This window comes from Sporisorium graminicola, chromosome SGRAM_3, assembly GCF_005498985.1.
Source record: "Sporisorium graminicola strain CBS 10092 chromosome SGRAM_3, whole genome shotgun sequence".
Lineage (NCBI taxonomy): Eukaryota > Fungi > Basidiomycota > Ustilaginomycetes > Ustilaginales > Ustilaginaceae > Sporisorium > Sporisorium graminicola.
Window position 1 is genome coordinate 245,373 of NC_043733.1, and position 23,042 is coordinate 268,414.

The window sequence follows — 23,042 nt, forward strand, 5'->3', positions numbered from 1 at the left end:
TTGAGACTTTTGTTTGTCGAGGTGTCAGCCCCTCGAAACTTTTTCGCACTCCGCTCATTGAAAGAGAAGCACGATATGGCGCCCTTCTTTTTTTGGCTTTGCTTTGCTTTTTTCTCATTTCTTTACTTTTTGGTCGGTGGTGAACACAGATGCGGCTTAAATTATCATACGCCTCCTGACTGAAACAGCCCTGCTGCTGCTACTGTACTTCAAGCCCAGCCTAGGGCGCTGCTTCCCCGCGCCAGAAGAAGGAGTGCAATTGGCAAACACACTGGCAGGCAGCACACAAACATGAAGTCAGGTGGGAGAGTCGTGGTTTTGCATAACTTAGCCCTCTTTTTACTTTTTCGAATTTGGAGTGTAGCAAAGAGGCCAACCCTGTTTCAGACGATCGTTTCGTATGATACGCTTGCGACGATCGAGCTGAGTGGTCCTTGAGACCAGCATGTCCTTGTTCGTGCTCGTCGTCACTTTTTCGGGTCGACGTCCGACTGTCGGAAGAGTGTGACAGGCAAGGAGAACAAGCAGGAGGAGCCGATACCAAGACGGTGAGAAGCGCTGGCAAGGGGTGGGTGTGTGTGTGCATGACAATTTGTTTGCTTCACCCGCTTACAGATTCGTGGGCGGCTCTGAGACACAGGCGTTCTTTCCCTACACACTTCAGGCACACGGCACCGCACCGCCAACAAGCGAGCGAGCGCGTCTCTTTTCGCTCGTCTCGCTTTTTCCTCGCTGCTGCTCTGCTGCTCTCAGCAAGCGCCAGTTCCACAACGGCGGAACAGCATCTGTTTCTGTGCTGCTGCGAGGAGCTCAGGATGCTGCGCTGTGCTGTGATTGCGCTTGGTCGCGCTGTACTCTGCTGCTAAGCGAGTCAGCTGGGCTGCTTTGTTTCTCTTTGCTTTCTTCTCCGCCTTGCGACGTTAATTGACGCTGTGTACCAGCAAGCAGACAGACAGAAGCTCTCTCACACTCGCCGCCGCTGTGACTGCAGTGACAGGCTCATGCCATGCAGCAGCTTGCATGCTGGGCGCTCTCCTCTTTCGGCCCTATTTCCGCACTTCTGCCTCCTCGTCGCCATCTAGGCTTGTCTCACCCTCTCGACCTACCTTTCTCTCTTTCTCGTCTTTCGGATTGTCCTGGCTGAAACGGTGGATCGTCATCGACCTTGCATTCTACCATTGCGCTTCTTGGTAGGACCCTTTTTCGGCGTCTGCTTGAACAGATACTTTTTTCTTTCCCTTTCGAACCTGGCCGCCGTCTGCCTCTTCCTCCTCCTCCTCAGCAGCTCAGCTTCTTCCGGCGACTTCCACTCATTTTCGTGCAAGAAGCGAGCCCCGACATTCAGCCTTGACTCGCGTTTCGTTTCTCCTTCCTCTCTTCCATTCGTACCCCGACGACCGTCATCCTGCTGACCACACAGACCAAGCACATTAGCGCCTGTTTCGAAGATCAATTTATGCAGCGAATGCGTCACATACAGACCCCGCCACAGCGGCGTCCAGCAATGTCTTGAAACCAGCAAGCGTCCGCCCAACCTCGCATCGTCGTTACCCCGTGTCTCCACCATGCACTTTGCAGATCTGCTCAGGCGGTCATCGCCGCACGCTACCGGTGCTTCTGCCACCAGCGCCACAACTACCAATACTCAATCACCGGCTGCCTCCACCTCTTACCATGGAGCAGCAGCAAGCGCTCCTTCTTCGACGTCTCAGCCGCGGTCATCTCGCTTAAGTCGCGAACGTTCCCTGTTTAGCCGCAGTGCAAGATCGCGCCCTTCCCTTGAGACAGACGGCGATCTGCTTTACCCCGCGCATCACACGCAACCGCGCTCCACCAGCAGCAGGACTTCCCGCTACTCTTCCACAGACGATCATAGCATCGGGCATGCACCAACGCATACCCCCAACCTGGCAGCAGCTGCGTCGTCAGCGAAAACATCCCTGACTGCTCATTCTCCTGCGCCTTCATCTATACCGCCATCCACGTCCTCACCGGACGCTGCTCCTTCTTCGACCACCACATCCACACTCAATCGATACGATAGACTTTTCGGACCACCTACTTCTTCTGTTCCGCCGAGGCCATCTTCTGTACTCCAGATCAACCCACCGCCGCCACCAGCATCGACGTCAACGGCCCCTCAGCTTTCGCGGTCTGCTTCAGCGAGAAAAGCATCCGAACAAGCGCCTCTGTTCAGGACAAGTAGCATCAAGGCAAGGTCTCCTTTCCCACCTGCTGCTTCATCTACAGGCACAAGCAGCACGCTTAGAGACAGATCTACTATGGGCAGCGCCATCTTTCGAAGATCTAGCCTGCGTCGTGGCACCGGCACGGCAAATTCGTCTGCTTCACACAACGAAAAGGCTGCACCGGTCCCAACGCCACCTCTCGAGCCCTCTCCTGCTCCAGTGCCTTTCGCAGCAGCAGTCTCCAGATCTGAAAGCGTCTCGACCTCTGCGGCCGCAAATTCTACAACCAATCCAGGCCGATTGGCTCGCTTCTTTGGTCGCAGAAAGTCCATCTCGAACCCACACAATGTTCTCAACAAACCAGATCTGGTTGCTGATCCCGTCCCTGTACTCCAAGATGCCAGTCGCACGGTCAATGTCGACTCACCCCCGCTCGCCGTCATCACTGCTGGCTGGCAACAACCACCCGTCGCAACAAAGGCTTCGCGCGGCGCCTCCGGTCCCAGCAGGCCGGTCTCCCCTCGATCCGTCTCGCCACCAAAGGCTCCCGATACCAAGCTGGCGTCGCCAACACAACCCAACACAGTCGACAGCGAGATCAGCAAGGTTTCGTCGTTCACGTTCCCAGCTCGAGCTTCGCTCTCCAATGACTCGCCTCTTCAATTGTCAGCAGCAACAAACGCGTTGCGACCCAGGCAGACAAAGCACTCGACCAGCCACTCTCTGCCTTTGACTTCCCTGCCCATCTCGAACCCGATCCCCATCTCGGTTTTGCAAGAATCTGTTGACACTTCCGCTATGCCAGCACCTCAACGCCGTCCCAGCCGTCCCGGTCGCAGTCTTAGCCAGACCTTGGGCCACAGAAAGAGCAGCAAGAGCCTCTCGATGATTGGGTCCTTCTTTGGCAGCGGGTCTCGGACAGACCTCTTCGCCTCTTCACCACCTCTGCCGTCTTCAGCTGCGGACCTCGCTCAGCGATACCCTGGCGCTGCCGAAAACCGCGCAAGTCAGACAGAGCTCACGTCAAACCATTCTCGCAAGCCGTCTCTGCGTGCTCGGCTCAAGATCGGACGCAATGCCACTGACCAGGGGTCCAAGCGCCCCACGACGCCTGAAATCGAGAGCTGGAAGCAAAAGATCTCGGACCCCATCGTCGATGGCGCCTCTGCCGAGACTCGGGCGAGATCTCGAGCCAGCATCGACAGCCCCTTCCGACCCAAGCCCGCCGAGTCGCCCGTCAAGATCGTCCGTTCCAAGAGCATGGTCAGGCGCAAGCCGCCGCCGGAGATCAAGCAGGACGAGATCGATAGCAGCTCCAGCACGCCCGTGTATGGCAGGACATTCCGAGCACTCGATGTGGATCGCCACACGGGCTCACCGCTCGGCGGCAGTCCAGCCTCTTCGCCTGAGGCTCTGTTCGACACGCTGACGGGCGCTGGGGCAAGGCGCGGTAGCAGCTCGTCGGCTTCGCGTGATGCTGGCATGCAGCGCGATCACAGCGGGTCAAGTCAGCTCAACAGCCTTGGTCTGACTGGCGCCTCGAACGCCAATGCACAAGGCGCCGACACGTCCATCCCGAGCATCGACATCCGTCCCAGCACACCATCTCGCGAGGCATCGCCTCAAGTTGCGACAGAGCAGCCTGTGTCGACGCCGTCGCACCCACCTCAGCAGCAGCACAAATCCACACACGCCGCAAAGCGATTATCCTCGGGCATGCACAGCGTGACTGACACGTCGATGTCTCTTGACCGACCCTGGTCTCTGATCAGTGCCAGCGAGGCTGATACCCCGCTTCTCAAGCTGCGAAAGCTTGTCGTCGACACCGAAGCTTCCGATGAGAGCCGCGACGGACACAACGGTAACGATCTCTTCTTTCGCCCTCTTGCTGGTGCCACAAAGGATGCAAATGTGGTGGATGACAAGGCGGATGTGGCCGAGACGATGGCAGATCATGCCGAAAAAGCAGACGCTACGTCCCAAGGCGATGCTGAGCGATCCAGCTCGCAATCCACCACGCGTTCGGACACCAAGCACGAGATTGCCTCGATTCCGTCGTCGAATGCCAGCACCGTCCGTGCTGTTCGTAATGTGGCAGCCCCGCCGATCCCCTATGGCTTGTCTGTGGTCGAAAATTCGGACCGCAATGTGGATTCCGTGGGCCCGCTTCGCGCCAAGAGCCCCTCTGCGTCGCAACACTCGTTCCGAAGCCGCCAGCATCGACGTGATGGATCCGTGGGCTCGGTACACAGCCAAACGACAATCCAGCAGGCACGTCGATCGAGCACCGCCTCACGTCTCACGGCGCGAAGCAGTGGCCACTGGAGCGAGAGCCGGCTGTCCGAGGACGCTTTGAGCGCTCTCGAGGCCGAAGTAGGTCAAGCTAGGCGCACCGAGGTGGTGGCGCTCGGCAAAGGAAGGGTCAAGGACTGGGTCGGAGGCGGTGGTGCGGATCGACCCCTGCCGATGGCCGAGGCGCCTACGCTGTCTCGCAGCAACACGTTGCGCAGCAAGGCTCAGAAGGGGGCAGATGCAGGCGAGGACCAAGAGGCACAGCGTCAAAGGAGGCTTAACAATCAGCTTGATCGTAGGCTGCAACAGCTGTCGGAAGCACAGGGTCAGTCTGCTGACGTCGAGATCCGCGACATTCCTGATCAAGTAGATCCAGCTTCCATCGGCACGGTGAACGAGGGGCTTTCTCCTGCTATGCAAGCTACGCAGAAGGCGAGTGACGACGTACCCGTCTTGGCGCCGCCCGCGCCGCAACGACTCTCAGCGTTCCACGACCGTCGAGCGTTTGAAGGCTTGGAGCAGGCCGGTGCTCAACGAGTGACTCATGTTGCTGCTGCTGTTGCCCCTGCTGCTGCTGTTACTGTTGCCTCACCTTCGCGTCTGATGACGGAAGAGGCGATCCGCCTGGGTCGCGCGCCTTCGAAGCGTGTCCGTCGCAATGTGAGCGAGACCCGCAGCTTTGGCGAAGCGGTCATGGTGGAGCGCGAGTATGTCGGAACCACTGAACGAGAATCGCTCAGACCCGCTGCAGTGCGTCCGCTTCGACGCTCCGTCTCGCTTTCATCCAAGAAGAAGCCGAGTGCTGTCGACTATATCAACCCGACGCTGGTGCCTGCTGTACCATCTGCTCCCGTGCTCGGTGCGCCCAAGACAGCCACGCAGCCGGCAGCAGCAGCGCCTGTGGACACCGACGCGGACAGTGACAGCAAGAAGCACTCGAAGCAGCGATCATACGCTACGTCGGAAGAGGCGGCTCGGGCCAAACGGCTGGAGCTGCTCGAAAGGGAGAAGCGACTGGCAGAGAAGGAAGCGCGACGCCAAACGCAGCTGCAGCAAAAGTATGCGCTCAAGAAGCAGAGCGATCCGCTGCTGGCGGCAAGGCTAGCCCTGGCTGGACTGGAAGCTCGGGAAACGATGCCCCAGGTCAAAGTGGAGCGCGCAACGGGTGCCGGATTGCAGGCTCCTGCTGTGCCTACGAGGCGAGCCTCAACGCACTCGCCCGGACGCCTGTCGGTCACGCCAGCCTATGCGATGCGCAAGGATTCGAATGCCGGCAGTACTACGTCGTTTCACACTGCGCTAGATGCGCCCGTCAACGAGCCTGCTGCTGTCGATGGAGGTGCCGGTGATGCATCGTCCCATTCCAAGGGCAGTGCCGAGGTGCGACCGGACACTTCGTACAGCATCGCCTCGTCGCTTGCGGTCGACTTTGAATTCCCCGTGCCCCCGCAGCGGATGAAGGAGCAACTGTCGGACGACGGCACGCTACTGAGCCGCGCAGGTCTGCAACAATCGCCCGGCGGCCAACAATGGCGAGAACGCCGTCACTTCGCACTCGCCAATGCTCAACGGGTCGACACACCTCGGCGCGACTCGAGCCTGCGAGGTCGTACCGACAGCGCGTCCAAGGCGAGCCCGCACATCGCTTCGCTCTTCTCCGCCGAGTACGGTGTCGGGACCGATCTGTCTGCGTCGAGGACGATGCCGAAGCTGGCTTCGGCGTCACCGCTCGACTCGGCCAAGCAAGGGGCAGTGCTAAGGCGATCGCGGTCGGTCGGGTACAACAGCCGCGACCTGCGCAGGCTGACGCGCGAGCAGATGATGCACGATGCCAACACGCATCCGAGTCCCAAGAGCGTCCAGCTCGAGTTCGAACCGATGGCGGAGCTCAACAGCGGGGGTCAAGCTAGAGGGTTGGGGATTGAGATGGTGGAGGCCCCGGCGAGGAGGTCGTCGAACGGGAGCGGTTCAGCGACGCCGTCGACGATCGTTGGTGTTGCTGCGAGGCACGCTATTGCTGCCTAAATTCAGCTTTGCTGTTTGCTTCATGTACTTTACATTTAATTACTTCAATGAGTCTGGATACTCAACGAAGCCGTTTGTGTGTGACAAGGAGATCGTATTGCAATTGAGCAAGCAAACAAGCAGGAACAAACAAGGTACACAGGAAGAAGAAGAGGGGAAAGAGCGACAATGAGTACCGCGAGGAACCGATTGAAAGTCAGCCAGCCGTAACTGACACGAAGCGGGCAGGCGGCGGTGGCTTCTTGCATCAGGCAGCACGCAGCACGCAGCAACGGGCTGTAGGTTGCTCCTGTCGCTTGCATCCAAACTAATATCACCAAGCTTTCTTTCGATTGTTACACAGCATCACTGTGGCGAGAGCCTGAGGTACACGAGCTGATACGCGTTCGTAACCGACCGAAATAGTCGCAGCGGCAAGAGGGGAATCGAGCAACCTTGGATCCGTCGAAGCATGATGATGATCAATGAGAAGAAAATAAAGAAGAGTTCTTTCCTGGAAGTTGGTCTCAGAATTTCGACTCGTCGTGCCGGGCGCGACTCGCGTTAATCGAGGCTCGCGTGTTGCAGTGTTCTGCGCTTCTTTATCTTGACGCCCGTTCTGCTGGCTGTGCGCCCTGTTCCTCTTTGCCATCCCTTTTTTCCCACGCCGGCAACTTTCGAGTAAAAATGTACGCAGCAATTTCAATTGCTTCGACTTCTTGAATACAAAATGAAGTGTACTGAGGTTGCCTGGCATTTCTGGTTTCTATTCGAAGTAAGGAGACCTGACTTGGAGGTGCAGCTGTGTGGGTGCGCATGACTGGTAAAGTGCTTAATTTCGCTGGAGGGTCTTGGTTCTCGCCGGACCCTAGGTTGGTCCACCTGAAGCTCTGCTCTCACCCCTACTCGCCTCTGGCAACGATCTTCGGCTTCGGATAGCGCACATGAACTCAAACGAAAGAAGGTGTTCTCAGCGGGCGATGTCTTGCAGAGCGAAGGCTCGGACGGCTTGAGTATGTGATGCCTGAGCAAGTGGGCAGTGAGTGGTACACACCAAAAGGGCGGCTGCAGCTGCAGCTTCTGCTTGCTTGCTTGCGGGCGCTGCGATTGTGAATTCTGCATGCCTGTTCCACGGTGTCAAGAAGGAGCGCGTGCGTGTCGGAATGCTTTCCTCTCTCTTTTCTCCGCCATCCCAGTCTCTCGCTCGCTACCCTTCGCTTTCTCTCGGACTCTCTCACCTTTTCCTCATCGTCTTTGACTCTTCTTTTTGCCGTGTTCTGCTTCGCTTTCCTTTGTCCACTCCATCCATCTCCTTTCCCCCCTTTGACGTGTCTCCATAGAGACGACGACGGCAACCCATCGCATCACCCGCCTCGTTCTGCATCTCTTTTCCCTCTCTCCTCTTTGCATTTTCGTTTTGGTTCAGTTCTCCCACGTCTCTCTTTGCACTCCTCGCACACCCACCAACCCTGCGTCGTATCTCGACTACAGTGTAAACATCGAAAACCATTCACGCACGCCGGACTTCATTCCTCCCCGGCGATCCACCGGCGAAAGATCCCCACCGCCTTTCATATCATTCACGTAGCAGGCACCTCTGTGAGGTTCAAGCGCTTGCCCTCTCCCTCGCCCTCTCCGTTCTTTGCTGGTCAAAGTAGAGGCCTTCATTCAATCCTACATTCCCTCAGCTGCTGGCAGCTTCGACACTCCATTTCCCCAACTTACGACTCTAGAGACCGTCCTCACTGCTCTCTCCAAGTCGCTCTCTTCACCCTTCTTCCATGCCCAACTCGATCACACGACGACGAAGCACTCGCAACCCTAGCATCGACTTTATTGTCGGTTCGCCATCTTCATTTCCGCCAGCTATAATGGCCTCCGAATCATCCCGCGATCGCGGAGAGCAGATACTCTCCGCTAAGAAGAAGCTCAAGAGCTACCGCGCAAAACAAGCACTCATGGCACAAAAGCGTTCTTCCAGCTCTTCGTCGCACTCGCGATCTGGTTCAGGCGTACGATCTGTCGACGCGCCTTCATCAACAGCCGTTGCAGAGGCACTCTCCAACGAAATTGTCTCGCAGGCTTCCACCTCGTCGTCTTTCCCAACCACAGCAACTTCAGCAGCTTCGCACACACGCACACCATCGCGTTCCGGCCATGCACGAGGTCACTCGCGTGCCGGCTCCATCTCCATTACGCCTAATGCCTTGTGGTCGCAGGCACAGGCCATCGCCTCCAGCCCCGCTCCGGCGTCGGCACCAATGCTCGGCCGCCCTGCTTCCATCGTAGCTCCCAGTGCTGGTCACGTTCGAACCCACTCGCGATCTCACTCGCGCAACTTTTCCCACTCGCGTCCTGTCAGCATCTCGATGCTCGGCGCCAAGAAGGAGGAGCCCATCGTCCTCGCCATCGAGCACCGTGCCGAGCAGGAAACCCCTCCAGTTGTCAACAACATCCAGCGCACATCGCAGCAGTTCCTCGACTCTTCTGCCCTGTTTGGCGGGTCAGTTTCTAGCTCGAATCTGCGACCGGACTCTACCGCCTCTGCCAAGCGCTTCAGCAACGTCGCTCCTATCTCTCCGGCGCTGTTCGACCGACCTGCCTCGCAGCAAAACGTTGCTGCCACCGCCTCGCCCTCGCCCTCTGCTCCCAATTCGCGTCATTCCAGGCGTCTCAGTCGACACGCTCGCACTCCCAGCGTCTCCACTAAACGCGAAAGTATGGAAATCATGGGAGGTCTCGGCACCGGTCTCGGTCTCGACATGGCCAGCGCGTCTACACCGTTGCACTCTGTTGGCTCGTCTAAGCGTCGCAGCTCGCGCATGTCAAACCTCCCGTCAGCTAGTCTACTTTTTGGATCATCGGATCCTGCTACTAACATCAACAGCGCCCCCAACAATGTCAGGAACAGCAGCCGGGCAAGCGGCCAACAGTGGGACTGGAGGAAAGCGATCGCCGACGCTGCGAGCGAAGCCGAAGAGAGCAGCGAGGGACGTCTCACTGCCCTCGAAAAGCTCGAAGGCCGTACGTCGACAACACGCGCTAGCACGTCCGATCGTCCATCCTCCGTTATCGTCGCAGCGTCGCGTGCCTCTCGTCGTCTTTCCGGCCACACGCGTAGCGAAAGCATTCAGATCCCCAACCTCGACGAAATCCATCAGAACGAGCTCAACGAGCGAAGAGCCAGCTGGAACTCGCAAGCATTCGACGGCCCCACGATGGCCTCTGCTGCGGTTCCTGCCTCGGCTCCTGCTGCGTCTACCTCGACTCGTCGTGAGAGCTGGGGTCGCAGTCTCGTGCCCCCCTCACCTTCTTCGCTTCTGAACGCTGGATTCGCATCTCCGGCACTGCCCAGCGCGTACCTCTCCAGCCCGGGTCGACCAGAGTCTATGGTCCTACGACCCGAGTCGCCGCAACCCGAGGGACTTGGCACTTTGATGGAGGAAGAGGAGGAGGACGACGCCACCTCGCCCAGCCGCGAGCGTCCCAGCCTCGACATGCCCGTCGATGGCCGCACAAGCGTCGAGCAGGAGCTTCACAAACAGCGGAAGGAAGTCGAGGACGAGACGGTCAAACGCAATCGACGCGCCAGCTTGGCGCCCAAGCCGCTCAAGCTCAAGTCGCGACCGCCTAGCCTGTACCTCACACCTTCGCAGCGCAGCGGTCTTGTCAGCAGCCCGTCGATGCCCAACTTCCCCACTTCGCCACTGCTTGCTCCTTCCTCGATTGCGGATGAGGCCACACCCAGAGCGACTATGGCTGCGCTTCCGGAAGTCACGGATGATGACGAGAGCCAGGTGCTCGAGCAGCATGACACGTCGGAGGCGATGGGCACCCTGCCTAGCCGCAGCACTACCTGTCCGGACTTGGCTTCTCTTTCCGTCGTGTCTGAAGAGGCGGAGCAAAACGGATCGTTCAGCGATGCCAACGAAGCTGAAGAGACGCAGGACGCAGCAAGCCCTGTGAATCACGATCTGTCCGCTCAAGAGGTGGCCAGCCAGGAACAGCGACAGCTCGAAGAGCTTCAGGAGCAGATCCTCCGTGCTCACCGCAACTCGGTCATTGCGCCTCCTGCTGCTGCCACTCCTTCGACGGCCGACTCGACTGCCATGTCTTCGGGAAGCGCCTCATCGTCGTCTCGCCAAGGTATGCGCACGCTTCGCCTCGGCAGCCAAGCAAATCTCGCTTCCATCATGGAATCTGCATCCGCCTCCAACGCGGCCACCTCGGCAGCTGCGACCGTCGGCACCACTGCCACTGCCACCCCCACCACCACGACACCAGCACAGCGCCGTCGCAGCCTCATCATGGGTTCTCTGCCAGGAGTATCCATGTCCGGCTCGTCGTCCCGCGACAGCGAGTTCGCTCCGTTCAGCAGCTCCGCCACCTCGAGCCGAGCCGCCCGACGATCCTCCATCATCTACAAGCCATCTACCGCTTCTGTGCCCGAGATGTCCTCACCTCACTCTGCGTCGGATTCCATCGTGAGTCTCGGCGGTGTGCCGCTTGCCGTACACGACGAGCTCAAAGCCAAGGCGAACCTTGATGCTGCGCTGTTGGAGTCGACCAAGAAGCAGGTCGAGATGCTCGAGCGCGAGCTGGCCAACGAGGCCGAGCGCAGTGCAAGAGAGAAAGCCGAGCTGGAGCAGTGGAATTTGGACAAGGAGGAGCATCTCTTTGACCGGGCACAGCGGGCGGAGACTGCAGCGCGTCAGGCCGAGGATGCACTCGTGTCGATGCGCGCAGAGCTCGAACAGGCGAAAGAGACAGAAGAGGATCTGCAGGCTGAGCGCGAGGTGCTGCAAGACGACATCGAGGGCTGGCGCTCGCGATGCCAAGATTTGGAGAAACTGCTGCGCACTGAAAAGGCCAAGTCGGACGACAACCGCAAGCTGCGCGCTGCCGCGCGTCTGCGTGTGAAGCAGCTTACGGATGCGCTGGAACAAAGCGGAGCGGATGTGCCTGCCGACGAGCTGGGTGTGCTTGCTGCGCTCGAGATGCCTCAGCTGGACCTAGCGGCTGCGCTCAAGAGCCCGAATCTGGGAGCTGTCAGCCCGAGTTTGGGTGCGAGTGCCGGTCTTTCGCCGAGTATTGGCAGCGAGGAGGCGCCGCCGCAGATCACCAAGCTGCTTGCGAGTATGCGACAGCAGATCTTCAACTTGGCCGGTAGTCTGGAGCATGAGCGTAAGCAGCACTTGCAGGCCAAGGAGGAAGTGGTGAGGTTGCAGCGCGGGTCTACACAGCAGGAGCAGGATCAGCCTCAACAGCCGCAACAGCCGCAGCCAGGTGCGCAAAACGACGAGGAGGCCACGCCTGCTACTGATGTCGCCGCTGCAGAGGAGCAGAGCTTCGCGTCGCCCGACGTCAGCCGCGACATGTCGACCTCCGAGTCTTTCAGCTCCTCGGTGCGCCGTTCGAGCGGCATGCTCGGCAAGAACAAACGCCACGTGTTTGCCTACGACTCGAGCATGGGCAGCTTCGGCCAGTCGCAGAGCAGCGCCTCGCTGTCCATGACCATGATGACCGACGACACGGCGCACACGGACGTCGACTCGGATGCGTCGGACTCGTTCTCGACCAAGCTGCCGTCGTCTTCGGAAAGCGAGCTGGTCGGGCTCGGGATGGGCAGTTTGCAGACGCTAGACGAGATCGAGGAGGTGTCTGAGGTGTCGGAGAGCCTGGAGGGCAGCCATGGTACGTTGAGCGCTGCGGTCGGGACCGAGGGTGCGAGTCCGGCGTGGGTGGACGTGGAGGCGGGCGAGTTTGAGGTTGTCCGGCCGAGCTTCGACGAGAGCGAGGCGAGCTTTGGTGCGCAGTATCAGGATGCGGAGAATGCGCCGCCTACGCCGGACCTTTATCGTTCGACAGAGGAGCAGCCGGCGGCGGCGCTCGGTGGCGTCCATCGCAGCGTTTCGGGTGAAGGCGAACACAGCACCAACGCCTCTTGCTGCTCCAGTTCCGGTGACAGCCACGCCGCGCCCTCGACACCACCCCAGCACGCGACAGCGCGACTGGGTGACGAAACTACCGGCACTATCACAGCAGCGACCATGGCCCCACCCTCGCCACGACCCGAGTTTCACCGCGAGTGGAGCTTCGAGTGGGGGAAGTCGCGCTCCGCCAAAACGCCAGGCTGCATGCCGGAGCAACACACGGTCGAGGACTTTTTCGGCATTTTCAGCGAGGACCGTCTTCTGCCCGCGCTCAGCAGCTCGGATGAGGCGCTGGACTTGCCGCCGATCACGCTGCAGCCCAACGGCACGCTCTTGCCGACGGCACGGCTGAACAAAGAGGGCAAGCCGGTGGGTGGGGCGGCTACGACGATGCGCAGTGCTAGTGTGTTTGGCGGGGGTGCGAGGAGACCACCGGTGGCGAGGTCGGCGTATTTGCGCGAGAGCTTTGATTCGACCTCACCGCAGCCGCACTTTGCTCAGCAGCAGCCGCAGCAGTACAGCGGTGGAGCAGCAGCGGCGGGGTACGGCCACGAAGCGAGTGCGTCGTCGGCGTCGAGTCTGGTCGCGTCGATCGGCTCGCGCGCGCTCAGCAGGATGAGTCTGCAGCACCTCACGGGCGCGTTTTCCGGGCTGAGTGGCTACCTGACCAACCAGGGCGGGGCCGCCACGGCGGCTGCCGTCGCTGCGGCCAAGATGTGCAATGCCGCCGAGGACATGGAGGAGGGTGGGAGTGCGAGTGTCTGGGCGAATGCGCAGAGGGTCAGAGAGGAGGAGGACGATGACGACGACGAGGAGTCTGCGGTGGACGCGAGGAGTCTGCGGTTCGACATTGAAAGCGGGATGGGTAGCAAGCAGCAGGCACCGGCGCAGGCGCAGGCGGTGAGGAGGTACGTGCGTAAGTCGGCGGTAGCACAGCCCAAGGCGACTGCGGTGTGGATGCTCGATTTCTCAAGGAGTGTCGGAGGCGTCGGCCCGGTGTTTTCGCTTTGAGGAGCACCAGAGAAGAAGAGAAGGGGGGAAGGGTGCGGGTTTCTGTCGCTTCATGGTTGGTTCCGGTGAAGGTTGTTCTGTTTTTTGGTTTGTGTTTTGTGTTCATGGTTATTGTTTCTGCGCAAATGCATTTTGATTTTAGCACTCTTGTTTGGCGAGGGGGACGGTAGCTGTGTAAGTTATCAGGGAGTGAGTGAGTGAGTGGGTGTGCGAGTGGAGCTGGCTGAAGAGGAGGCGGGTTCGCTTGCTGACGTTGCGCACAAAGAGCCCCTCAGCTTGGCTGTGCAGATCTATCTACCTTGACGTCACACACGTGCTTCTGCATCGTTCTCACGAGGACTCCGTGCGGACATTGAAGGCAGCACGACGCAAGATTAGATGCATGTTGTAAACCTTTGCTGCTTCTGAGAAGGGTACCGTAGGATTGACAGACGGGGTGGTGAGGGCGTGAGGGTGAGGGTGAGGGAGATGGGAGGGGGGGAGGGGGGGGGGGGGTTAGCACTCGGCCCGGGCTATTGATGCAGGTGGAAAAGTAAGTGTCCGATTGATGTTTCAGCGATTGGAGGGTGAGGAAGCTTTTAGGTTGCGAGAAGACTGGGTAGGCTGGGTACTTGCTTGCTAGCGTGCATGCTTCGTGGTGCCCACAGACGACGCCGACGAAGCATGTGATAAGGCGGATGCCAGGTCCTTCGAACAGTCTCGCCGTTGCCGATGGCGTGTTGCGCCTGTGCACCGTCGATTCATCCCCTCGAGATGGGATTGGACAAGTACCAGTCTCCCAAGCTCTTGCCCTTCGACGAAGCGGTGCAAGGAAGAGACGAATGGATAGCATCAAGAGGCGGTAGATCCGGCAGCCGAGGTAAGCGCGAAATGAGATCCGCCCTACCGCCGTCACCACCACCACCACCACCGCCGCCGCCGCCGCCGCCGCCGCCGCCGCCGCTGCTGCTGCTGCTGTCACGATCTGCCTCCAGGTCCGCTGCCAGCTCGATAGCAGCCCGGCGCCTGTCCCTTTGCTCCAAACCAAAGCTAGAGGTAGCAGTTGGCCTCGGGCTCGTCGAGAAGGTCGAGATCGTCGCGGATCGGTTTCTCGTAGCAACCGGTTGGCTATCAATGTCGTGGTGCTTCGGCGATACTCGCTGATGTCTCGCCGGACTCGAGCGACGACGTAGCATGGCGATGGGCGAGATGTACGGATGTGATTCACTGCGTGACACTGCCGTGGGATGCACCCGCGGCAGCTCTGGCAGACCTCTTTCCCAAGCAAAGTCTTCGAATCGCGGCAGAGCGGTAGCAGCGGTAGCACGAGCAGCACACGAGTCGAAGGCATTCCTGGTCTCGGCAGCAGCGGCGACCGTCAGCTCTTGATGAGGCGGAAGAGCCATTGCTGCCGTTGCCGCACTGACCGACGAAGGCCACAGCGACGACAGCTGCACGACCGAGCTCTGTGCCAACGAAGACGGTCTCTCGCATTTCGGATCGTAGGCCCAGTAATGGCCCTTGCCAGGCTGGCCATGCTCACGGTGCAGTTTGATAAAGTAAGGCTGCGTTGAGAGGTTGTGCCGAACTGTATTCTAGCCGCAACCACGGTTGTGTGCAGCGACAAAAGCAAAGGATCTGGGTCAGCCACTTCCGCCTCGAACGCAATGACACAGTTCAAAAGCTGACACAGCAAGCAACGCACCTTCCAGCCCTTGCTGTTCTGACCATTGGCAAAGTAGGGGAATTTTTGCTCGAGATCGCGATAGAGTTGTGTAAGCGTAAGCTTGCCTTCGCGACGCTTGAGGATGCACAGCTTGAGGAGTTCCGTATAGGGATGTTTGGGACGCGTGTCGGCACTGCCCGCTTCGAGCTGCTCCCACACGCTTTCGTAGTGTTGCGATCGAAACGAGCGAGACTCCCAAAATTTGTCGGATGGGGTGTGGATCACCCTCGTAGCGCTGGCGGGGTGCGTATCCGCTGGCTCGGTATGCACGGATACCGGGACACATGCGTGGTGAGTACGTCGAGAAGCTTCAGACGGCAGAAGTGGTTGTGGCAATGTCGAGTCACACGTTCCGAGACAATCGCGATGTCGAGGTAGACAAGCAAGTGGGCTCAGCTCTTCGCTGGCATACCCGGTGTGAGGTGTATCTCGATCCGATGGCGCCGAAGCAAGCGCGTCTGGTAGAGGCAAGAGCACCGAACCGCGTGAACATCCCGCTGACCTCGAGGGGATCAAGTCGCGTTGTTGTGACAGATACATGTTGCAAGAAGGTCCGTCGGGGAGGTCCGGAGCCCCAACGATGCCCAGGATGACCAAGCGTTCTCGACAGCAACCCCCTTCCTGTGTAGGTGAGCTGACTGAGACAGTTCCCGTCTATCTATGCCTGGTAAAGAAGGATGCGTGGCGATGCGAGACGATGCGATGCAACATCGAGATGCAGAACAGCCAACACGGGGGAAGCCCGCTTATAAGCTGAAGCGGCCATGTTGTACGTGTGTCTGTGTGAGAGAGAGCATCCAACGTCCAACACCGTGTGCCAACTGCGCCAACCCTTGGCATTTTTCTGTGTCCTCACGTCGCAGCCGCTGTGAACAAGGACTACGCCGCACTCTCCTGCTGTTGGGACGCTTACGCTTCAAGGACGCCGCGGGAAAAGGCTGCGTATGCGGACTGTGTTCTGACCTGCATGCACGCTCGATAGTGTGGACTCAGCTCGAGTCTCATAAACGGAAGCAGCAGGAATTCTTGCTGCGCAAATTTGAATGCAGAAAGCAAACCAGTCGAATCTCGACTTCATGTTACTAGGCAAGCTCAGCACTGGCGACATTTGACAAGAGCGACTAAGAAACCCGACATTAGTGAGTGCGTGTGTCTTCTGTTTGTCCCGCTCCCTGCCCGAATTGTCATCGTGATTGTCAAGCAGAGGATGCAAGGCTGAACACCTCTGGAAGAGGAGTGTTCGTGCAAGAGACGTATGACGACAGGACGCGAAAGCTGCGTTGTGGGTGCAGCGGCGGCAGCACAGTTGTCTCCAGCTAATGCACCATGCACTTGCGAAGACAGTGTGCTCGACTGCACTCAACCGTGCCTGACAGAAACCCGCACGCTTGTGGCGGTAGTTGCTGCAGCTCCAAAGAGGTCCTTCGATCCTCGACCGAGGGACCGCCGGGAATCTTGACACTCTTGCTCTGTACGGATCACCAGCTGCAACACTAAGTTTGACGAGTAGAGGTTCCCACGCTCTTTCCTCCCTAGCGTGCTTTCATTGTGGACCGAGGGTTCGCTCTGCGCATGGCACCGAGCCTGCCTGGGCAGCAGCGTGCACGCTTGCGTTCCGGAATTAGAACACAGGCTCTACGACCTGAAAACAACCAAACGCAAAGGCGACGACCGTCGTTTCGACTCGTGAGAAAGGCGACTGTATGCCATCAAGCGTTGGAAACTCTACAATCCTTCTTGCGGGGCCTTCTGTGTTGCAGCGCGGGTTCTTTCTCTTCCTTCTCGGCGGGTTCTTTTCTGTTCGTCCCAAATGAAGTTTTGAGAAACGGCAATCTCAGTAGAAAGTTGTTCATTCAGTCGCTTGTGACATTACGTTGCACCGTCGAGCTTCCAGAGGCAGTGTCTTTGATATCCTGAGCAGCTTCGTCTGGCTGGCCGTCCCCGGTCGACTTGCTGAGCTCCAAGCAGAATCAAGCTCAGAACTTTGTAGCCCGAGCATATTACTGAGGCTCGAGTCGGATGACCCACATACCATCCTGGTCACCCTTGTGCTAGGAAGATGAACGACAAAGAGCGAGACTCCAAGGTAGACTGCGCGCTGCTGGACCTGGTGCTGCAGCCGTGCAAGCACCGATCGACGCTGCTCATCAAGCGTGTTCAATTTCGATTCGGATCGGTCTCACGGTCGACAGGGTGCAACGGTATCAATCCATACCCGCGGGTCAATTCTTTTTATCATTCTCGCCCACTCCTGCGCAACAGTCTGTGGAGGAGAACGAGCGCTACAGACGAAGTGACAAGCCACTCTGACGTTTCTGACGTGCACTCCTGCGTGTTCGCCAACACAACGCACGACCTCCGTCGGATGTCAACGAAAGGCGGGCAGCGCATGCGGTTGGCATCACATGACGCACACATCCCCGGGCTCCTTCTGCGGTACCTCTTTGTTAGAACTGCTGTTTTCGGAAGCCTCGCAAGTCCGCAGAATACGCACTTGGGTGGGTTCGTAATACAACAGACTCAAGCTCTGAGTTCTTGGCACTGCCCTCTGTGTTTGTGGTCGAACGAGGACACCGAGTGAGAGAGACCTGGTCCAGTGCCCTTGCTGGGGCGGTTCTGTCGGAAGCGTTCCGTCTACTGGAGCTGCGCAGGAACGGCGAGGTGGTCTGATCGACACGAAGCGCTCCATGCCTTGCAGCTTCTCGCTGCTGCCACGTTCGGCTTCTCCACCGCTTGCGGCCACCACGCTCGTCGTCATCGTGGCAACCCTCTGGCGTTCTCCGAACGGGACCGAGAGACAAAGCCTGAGCATGCCCACTGTGTGCCCAGTCTGTGCACTCCTTCTCAACCATCACAAGACGCCGCAACGCAACGCAAGCTTAAGTACACCCAGCGCCAGGAGCACTGCCAGCCGAGATGATGCATCCGGAATCAAGCAACTCTAATTGTGTTTTCGCAAGCCTGCCACTTCCTTTCGGCTTGAGCCCGCCCGAACGTCGGAACCAGTCTTTGCCGTCTCTTTTGCTCGACGCCGTTTCCCTTCCGTCGCCTTGACACTTCCGAAGTTCATTCTTGATGGGTGCCCCACTTTAATGTTGCCCACCGCACAACGCACAACGCACCGAGCGGAAGACGAAAACGTGCAGGCACGAAGCATATGTGTTTCGCAGGGTTTGCTTTGCGCTCTCTATTCTTGTTTGTGCAGTCAAGGATACAGACACTGGACAGCACAGTAAAGTACAGAGAGAAACACATCTCGGAGCCCGCATCTCCGACCTCGGGCCGCGCTCCGCCGCACCGAAGACCCAACCTCGCCTCACCCGCTCGCCTCTCTCATGAACGAACAATCTCCCACCCAAGACGCTTACCAGCCCAGAAGGGTACCACCTGTACCTTGCTGCCGTCCGAATCCGGCACCTGCTCGAACTCCGGGTGCACATATACCGCAGGAACCGTAGCGTGATCCGATGCTGCTGATGCCTTGCCCGCTCTGCGAAGCGTGATGCTGCCCTGCGAGAGTTCGTGCTCGCTGTCGTAGCCGTAGAACCTGCGGCCGTTGAGACTGACGTAGTTGGCCAGCTGGTCGAGCGCACCGAACCCTTCGAGGAGCGTGGCGCACAGCGGGACGAGGGTCGACGACGTGTAGACACCCGCGGCGCATCCGCATGAGACGACACCGGTCGGCTCCAGATCGTCGCCGCCCGAGGCGGAAACCTTGGTGCCCGGCGCGCCGTGGGTGACGGCAGAGGGGTACTTGCTGGCCAACGGGTGCGGTGCTGAGTCGGAACCGAGGAAGAAGCGTGGGTGGCCTTCGCGGACAACGTCGCGCAGTGCCTGTCGGTCATCGGGGTACTTTGCGACGGGCTTGCAGAAGTTGAGCGGCTTGCCTGCCCAGTCGTCCACGATAAGCTCGAGATGATGCGGTGTGATGGTGCAGCCCACAGTATCGCCGCACTGCTTGACGGCCTCTACAGCCTTGCGTGTGGTAGCGTGCTCCAGGACGATCTTGAGCTTGGGGAATTGGCGGTGGATCTTGAACAGGTGCGTCAAGAACTTTTCCTCGGCATTCAACACACAGATACCAGCATCCGCGTTCGACGGCACCTCGCCGTGCAGGTTGAGGATCATGTCGTGCTTCTGCATCTCCTCAAAGATCGGGTAGTACGTCTCGTAGTCCTCGATGCCGCTGTCCGAGTTGGTGGTCACGCCGCGCGGATAGCTCTTGACGCCTCGCACGCCGTTCTGCGCCGCCTTGGCGATCTCGGCAGGCGTGAGTTTGGGCGAAAGATACAGTGTGCCCACGAACCTCGTCTGAGGCGCAAGCGCTCGCAGAGACTCGAGGTACTCGGTCGCCTGCTGTGCCGACGTGATGGGAGGTACGAGGTTGGGCATCACGTAGGCGAGCGAGACACCTCCCTGCGCGACGTGCGGGGTGACGAGTTCCGACATCTTGCCCTGTCGCAGGTGCACGTGGAAGTCGGCGGGCGCCGGAACAGTGATCTCTTGCGCCGACATGTTGGCTGATCGGCAGGGCTGATGAGGATGATCAAGATATCACTGTGTGATGAGGAAGATCGATGTCGTCTCTGGCCTTTGAGAAGAAAAATGCGGAGCGCCGGCCTTTCTCGGTTCTTTTCTTTTTTTCTGCCGCATTTTCCAGCTTTTGAACTTCAACCCTTAGAAATGACCAAAGCGGATATACAGTACTGTACAGGTACAGTACCGTACAGTATGTCGGCCAAATCCATAGCGTGGCTCACAAAGGCTTATTTATTGATGGCGAGTAGTGCACACACAATCTCAACACCAAGTGATCGTTGTGTCACAACTCTCTAAACATTGATATCACAGCTCTGTCATCTGTGTTGCACCAACAAGTTGCCCGCGCTCAACCGAGGCGCAGGCCGAGAAGAAGACCTGCCATGAACGTTGCACGCGGCTGGAAGTCGGCCACGAGGAAGTCGGTGGTTCGGTTCCAAATGCGCTGCAGCGTGCTGCCCGAGAAGCCGCGCACATTGCTCGACGTCTCAGGCCCAGCGGCACTGCCCACAAGCTTGTCGTAGCGCGAGTTAATCGCCGACCAATTGACCGAGATAAGTCTCTGGCTGTTGAGGTACTGAAGCAGAATGTAGCCGCCGCCGAGGAGGAAGGCGATGAACTTGAGACCCTTCTTGATAAACACGCCGGCACAGACACCGCAGATGGTGCCGAACGAGAGCTGGTAGACGTTGACGATGCTTTGAGGTTCGGTCGAGACGGTGGTGGTGTCCTCGGCGGTCGAGACATTGACGGGCGCGGAGGGGGTAGCGTAGGGTCGAGCGGATTCGCACTGGACGTTTTCGGAAGTGAAGGCGCTCAATCCGGCTGCTGCGATGAGCGAGCCACCACCCAGCATCAATCCCATGCGCATCGTAGAAGCAGGGCTGGACGCAGAAGCTGTGGCAATGCGGGGGCGCATGTTGCGTTGTGCCGCTTCGAAGCGCGTGCGTGGGTCGATCCGCTTGCCATAGTATGTTCGCACCTGTTGAGGCATGCGCATGCCCAATCCGACTCGAGCTTCGGCCATTGATGCGGCCTAGTAGACCGGAAGGCAGGTGGTAAGATTTGCCATCGGATACATTTACAAAGTTGTCAGCGAACTGCCAAAACACACGGAATCGTCAGCTGAGAAACATTGCACTTACACGGCATGCCTGCGGTACGGCACGCATCATCGGAAAAGCGCTCATGTTGCGTCAAGAGAAGTTGGTGCCAAGGTCTGAGGGGATTGTAAGGTGATGTGTTGTGGTCGTCACAAGTGTAGAGGTTATTTCATCCACGCCGCCTGAGCTTTCCCGCATGTCAGCGTCTCCGCGCCCGGCATCCGGGTCGCTCGTAAACCTCCACATAAGCCCTCGTCGGCGACAAACTCGAAAACACGCAATTAAGCTTCAACAAAAGCGTCCGAGGTTAAGGGTCTCGCTCCCGATCCAAAGTCTTCTCGGCAAGAGCAATTGTAATATCAACGCCGCTGCCACGTCGCAACATCCTTCTTGCGGCATCCGTTCAGTTTGCTCGCTACACGACGCACAGCCCGGACCGACCTTGTCTCCGTTCATATCTTGTAGATGTATGATGCAGCATTGTCTGTATAAATGATACCCCGGATCGAGGTGGTGTAGAACACGTCTCAGACAGTTCGATCGCGGTCGATGCGCTCGAGCCTTCCCTGCGTCTGTTGTTTCGCCCGCATCTCTTCGTCGTCGAACCCCAGCAGCGACTTGGCTTTGCTGCTGGCCCGTTCAATTGTCCTCGCAAACAACCCCTGCCTCCTTTCGCCGACGGCTGGAGGTTGAAGGAGGGGCAACCCGAGCCGAGCGCGGACCCTGTTCAGTACACCTTCCTCGACGTTGCGATCCTGATCGCTGTATACAGCACCCTTGCCCTTCCGTCCGCTAAACTCTGCCCAGGGACCTTCTTGCTCAGCACCGCGGAACCGCAGAGGTTGACATGCCGCCTCTTGCGCACCGCCTGTTCCGTCCGATCCGCTTTCTGCAGCACTGCCTTCGTTGGCCAATCGACGCCGAGAAGGACCCTCGCCTGCCGCCGCGTCGTCTTCGTCTTCGTCCCGCTCGATCAAATAGCCATCGCGTAACTCTTTGATCTGCGAATAGTGGCCCGAGTACCACCACATCTTGATCTTCTGCCAAGGTCCCAGAGGGTAGCCGTCCAAGAAGGGGGGTCGAAGCGACTCGAGCAGCTTGAAACGCTTCTGTGGCATGGAGGACCGTTGCAAGACACCCACACCCTGTTCGCGACCTGAAGTAGTCGTCGAAGGGAAGTCTTCCTCTCCAAGCTGGGATCGGGTCCACATGATGCCTTGCTGCGACGTGTCCTTGTGTGCGACGAAGCGGGCCAGTCCGAACTTTTCGATGCGCCGACGGAGCATGCCAAAGCTCACTTGGGATTCGATCTGCGCTGTCGTTAGCGTCTTGCAGTAGGAGCGCCACATTGCTGGTTGAGTGCCGGTTGTTGCGCGATCCGAGCCACTGGAAGCATTCGGCAGCATGAATCCGAAGCGCTCTTTAAAGACGAGACCTTCCGTGACGGCGAGGACGGTGACGTGATCCAGGTTGCGTGTCCAACTGCGCATTGCTCTGCCGTTCTTCGTTCGCCCCTTCAGGCTGGAAGGCAGCGGCATTGATGTTGATGCGTGCTCCACGGCTACCGGTTCGACGTCTGGTACCGTCTTGCTTCGAGGAGGCAATAGATCGAGCTCGACCTCGCTCTCTTCCATGACCCAGCTCTCTGCATTCTTCATCAGGCCGGACGGAGCCCATTTGGGCAGGTTGCCGCGCTTGAGGATCAGACGAGTGGTGCACAGCACAGGAATCGTGTCTCGAAGGGGCGATTGCCTGACCAGGTCGTCGAGCGTGACAGACGACGTGGTAGCTGGAGAGCTCGATCCGCTGCGCACGGGGCGATACTCGATTCTGCGGTCGATGACATCCACCGAGAGCACGTGGGATGCGTTGGGGTTTGGGTAGCGCAGAAAGTACGCCCGCACGCACGATGACCATGAATGGTCGTAGCTCGACTGGTGCACAAAGTCCTTGACCATGACGGACGATTCCTCGAGGGAGGCGATGCAGAGATGGTGGTGACGGTGAGAACGAGCAACAGTTGTCCTATGCGCTGAAATTTGCAAAATGCGAGTAACAGACACGCACGCGAGCTTCGAAATCCGCGTCCTCCGTGTGGAGCAAACATCTTGGCTTCAGCTGCGCATTTCAACTCAGTTGGCAAAGAGTGCGAAACACACTCAGGAAGCTCTCATCAGATGAGATGGGAGCAGAAAGTATTGCTATTAGTGTACAGAGATGAGAACGAGGCGCTGGAGCCATGGAGAAGAGTGAGAGCACCGAGGAA

General features: G+C 58.7%; 6 protein-coding genes across 6 annotated transcripts; 2 read left to right on the forward strand and 4 right to left on the reverse strand.

Annotated features, from left to right (window-relative positions):
• Positions 1-1,565: 1,565 nt before the first annotated feature.
• On the forward strand, positions 1,566-6,506 carry EX895_004316 (uncharacterized protein; the record flags this gene model as incomplete). Its single annotated transcript, XM_029884911.1, has 1 exon — positions 1,566-6,506. The coding sequence occupies one exon, from the start codon at positions 1,566-1,568 to the stop codon at positions 6,504-6,506; it is 4,941 nt and encodes a 1,646-aa protein (XP_029738661.1).
• Positions 6,507-8,356: 1,850 nt separating this feature from the next.
• On the forward strand, positions 8,357-13,429 carry EX895_004317 (uncharacterized protein; the record flags this gene model as incomplete). Its single annotated transcript, XM_029884912.1, has 1 exon — positions 8,357-13,429. One exon carries the CDS (start codon positions 8,357-8,359, stop codon positions 13,427-13,429), a length of 5,073 nt encoding a protein of 1,690 aa, XP_029738662.1.
• Positions 13,430-14,169: 740 nt separating this feature from the next.
• EX895_004318 (uncharacterized protein) lies at positions 14,170-15,674 on the reverse strand (the record flags this gene model as incomplete). The annotated part of the gene is made up of 2 exons (XM_029884913.1): positions 14,170-15,003; positions 15,114-15,674. The coding sequence occupies 2 exons, from the start codon at positions 15,672-15,674 to the stop codon at positions 14,170-14,172; spliced, it is 1,395 nt and encodes a 464-aa protein (XP_029738663.1).
• Positions 15,675-18,467: 2,793 nt separating this feature from the next.
• On the reverse strand, positions 18,468-19,649 carry EX895_004319 (uncharacterized protein; the record flags this gene model as incomplete). The annotated part of the gene is made up of 1 exon (XM_029884914.1): positions 18,468-19,649. The coding sequence occupies one exon, from the start codon at positions 19,647-19,649 to the stop codon at positions 18,468-18,470; it is 1,182 nt and encodes a 393-aa protein (XP_029738664.1).
• Positions 19,650-20,022: 373 nt separating this feature from the next.
• Positions 20,023-20,863, reverse strand: EX895_004320 (uncharacterized protein; the record flags this gene model as incomplete). Its single annotated transcript, XM_029884915.1, has 2 exons — positions 20,023-20,709; positions 20,819-20,863. 2 exons carry the CDS (start codon positions 20,861-20,863, stop codon positions 20,023-20,025), a joined length of 732 nt encoding a protein of 243 aa, XP_029738665.1.
• Positions 20,864-21,303: 440 nt separating this feature from the next.
• On the reverse strand, positions 21,304-22,734 carry EX895_004321 (uncharacterized protein; the record flags this gene model as incomplete). Its single annotated transcript, XM_029884916.1, has 1 exon — positions 21,304-22,734. The coding sequence occupies one exon, from the start codon at positions 22,732-22,734 to the stop codon at positions 21,304-21,306; it is 1,431 nt and encodes a 476-aa protein (XP_029738666.1).
• Between the last annotated feature and the right edge of the window lie 308 nt (positions 22,735-23,042).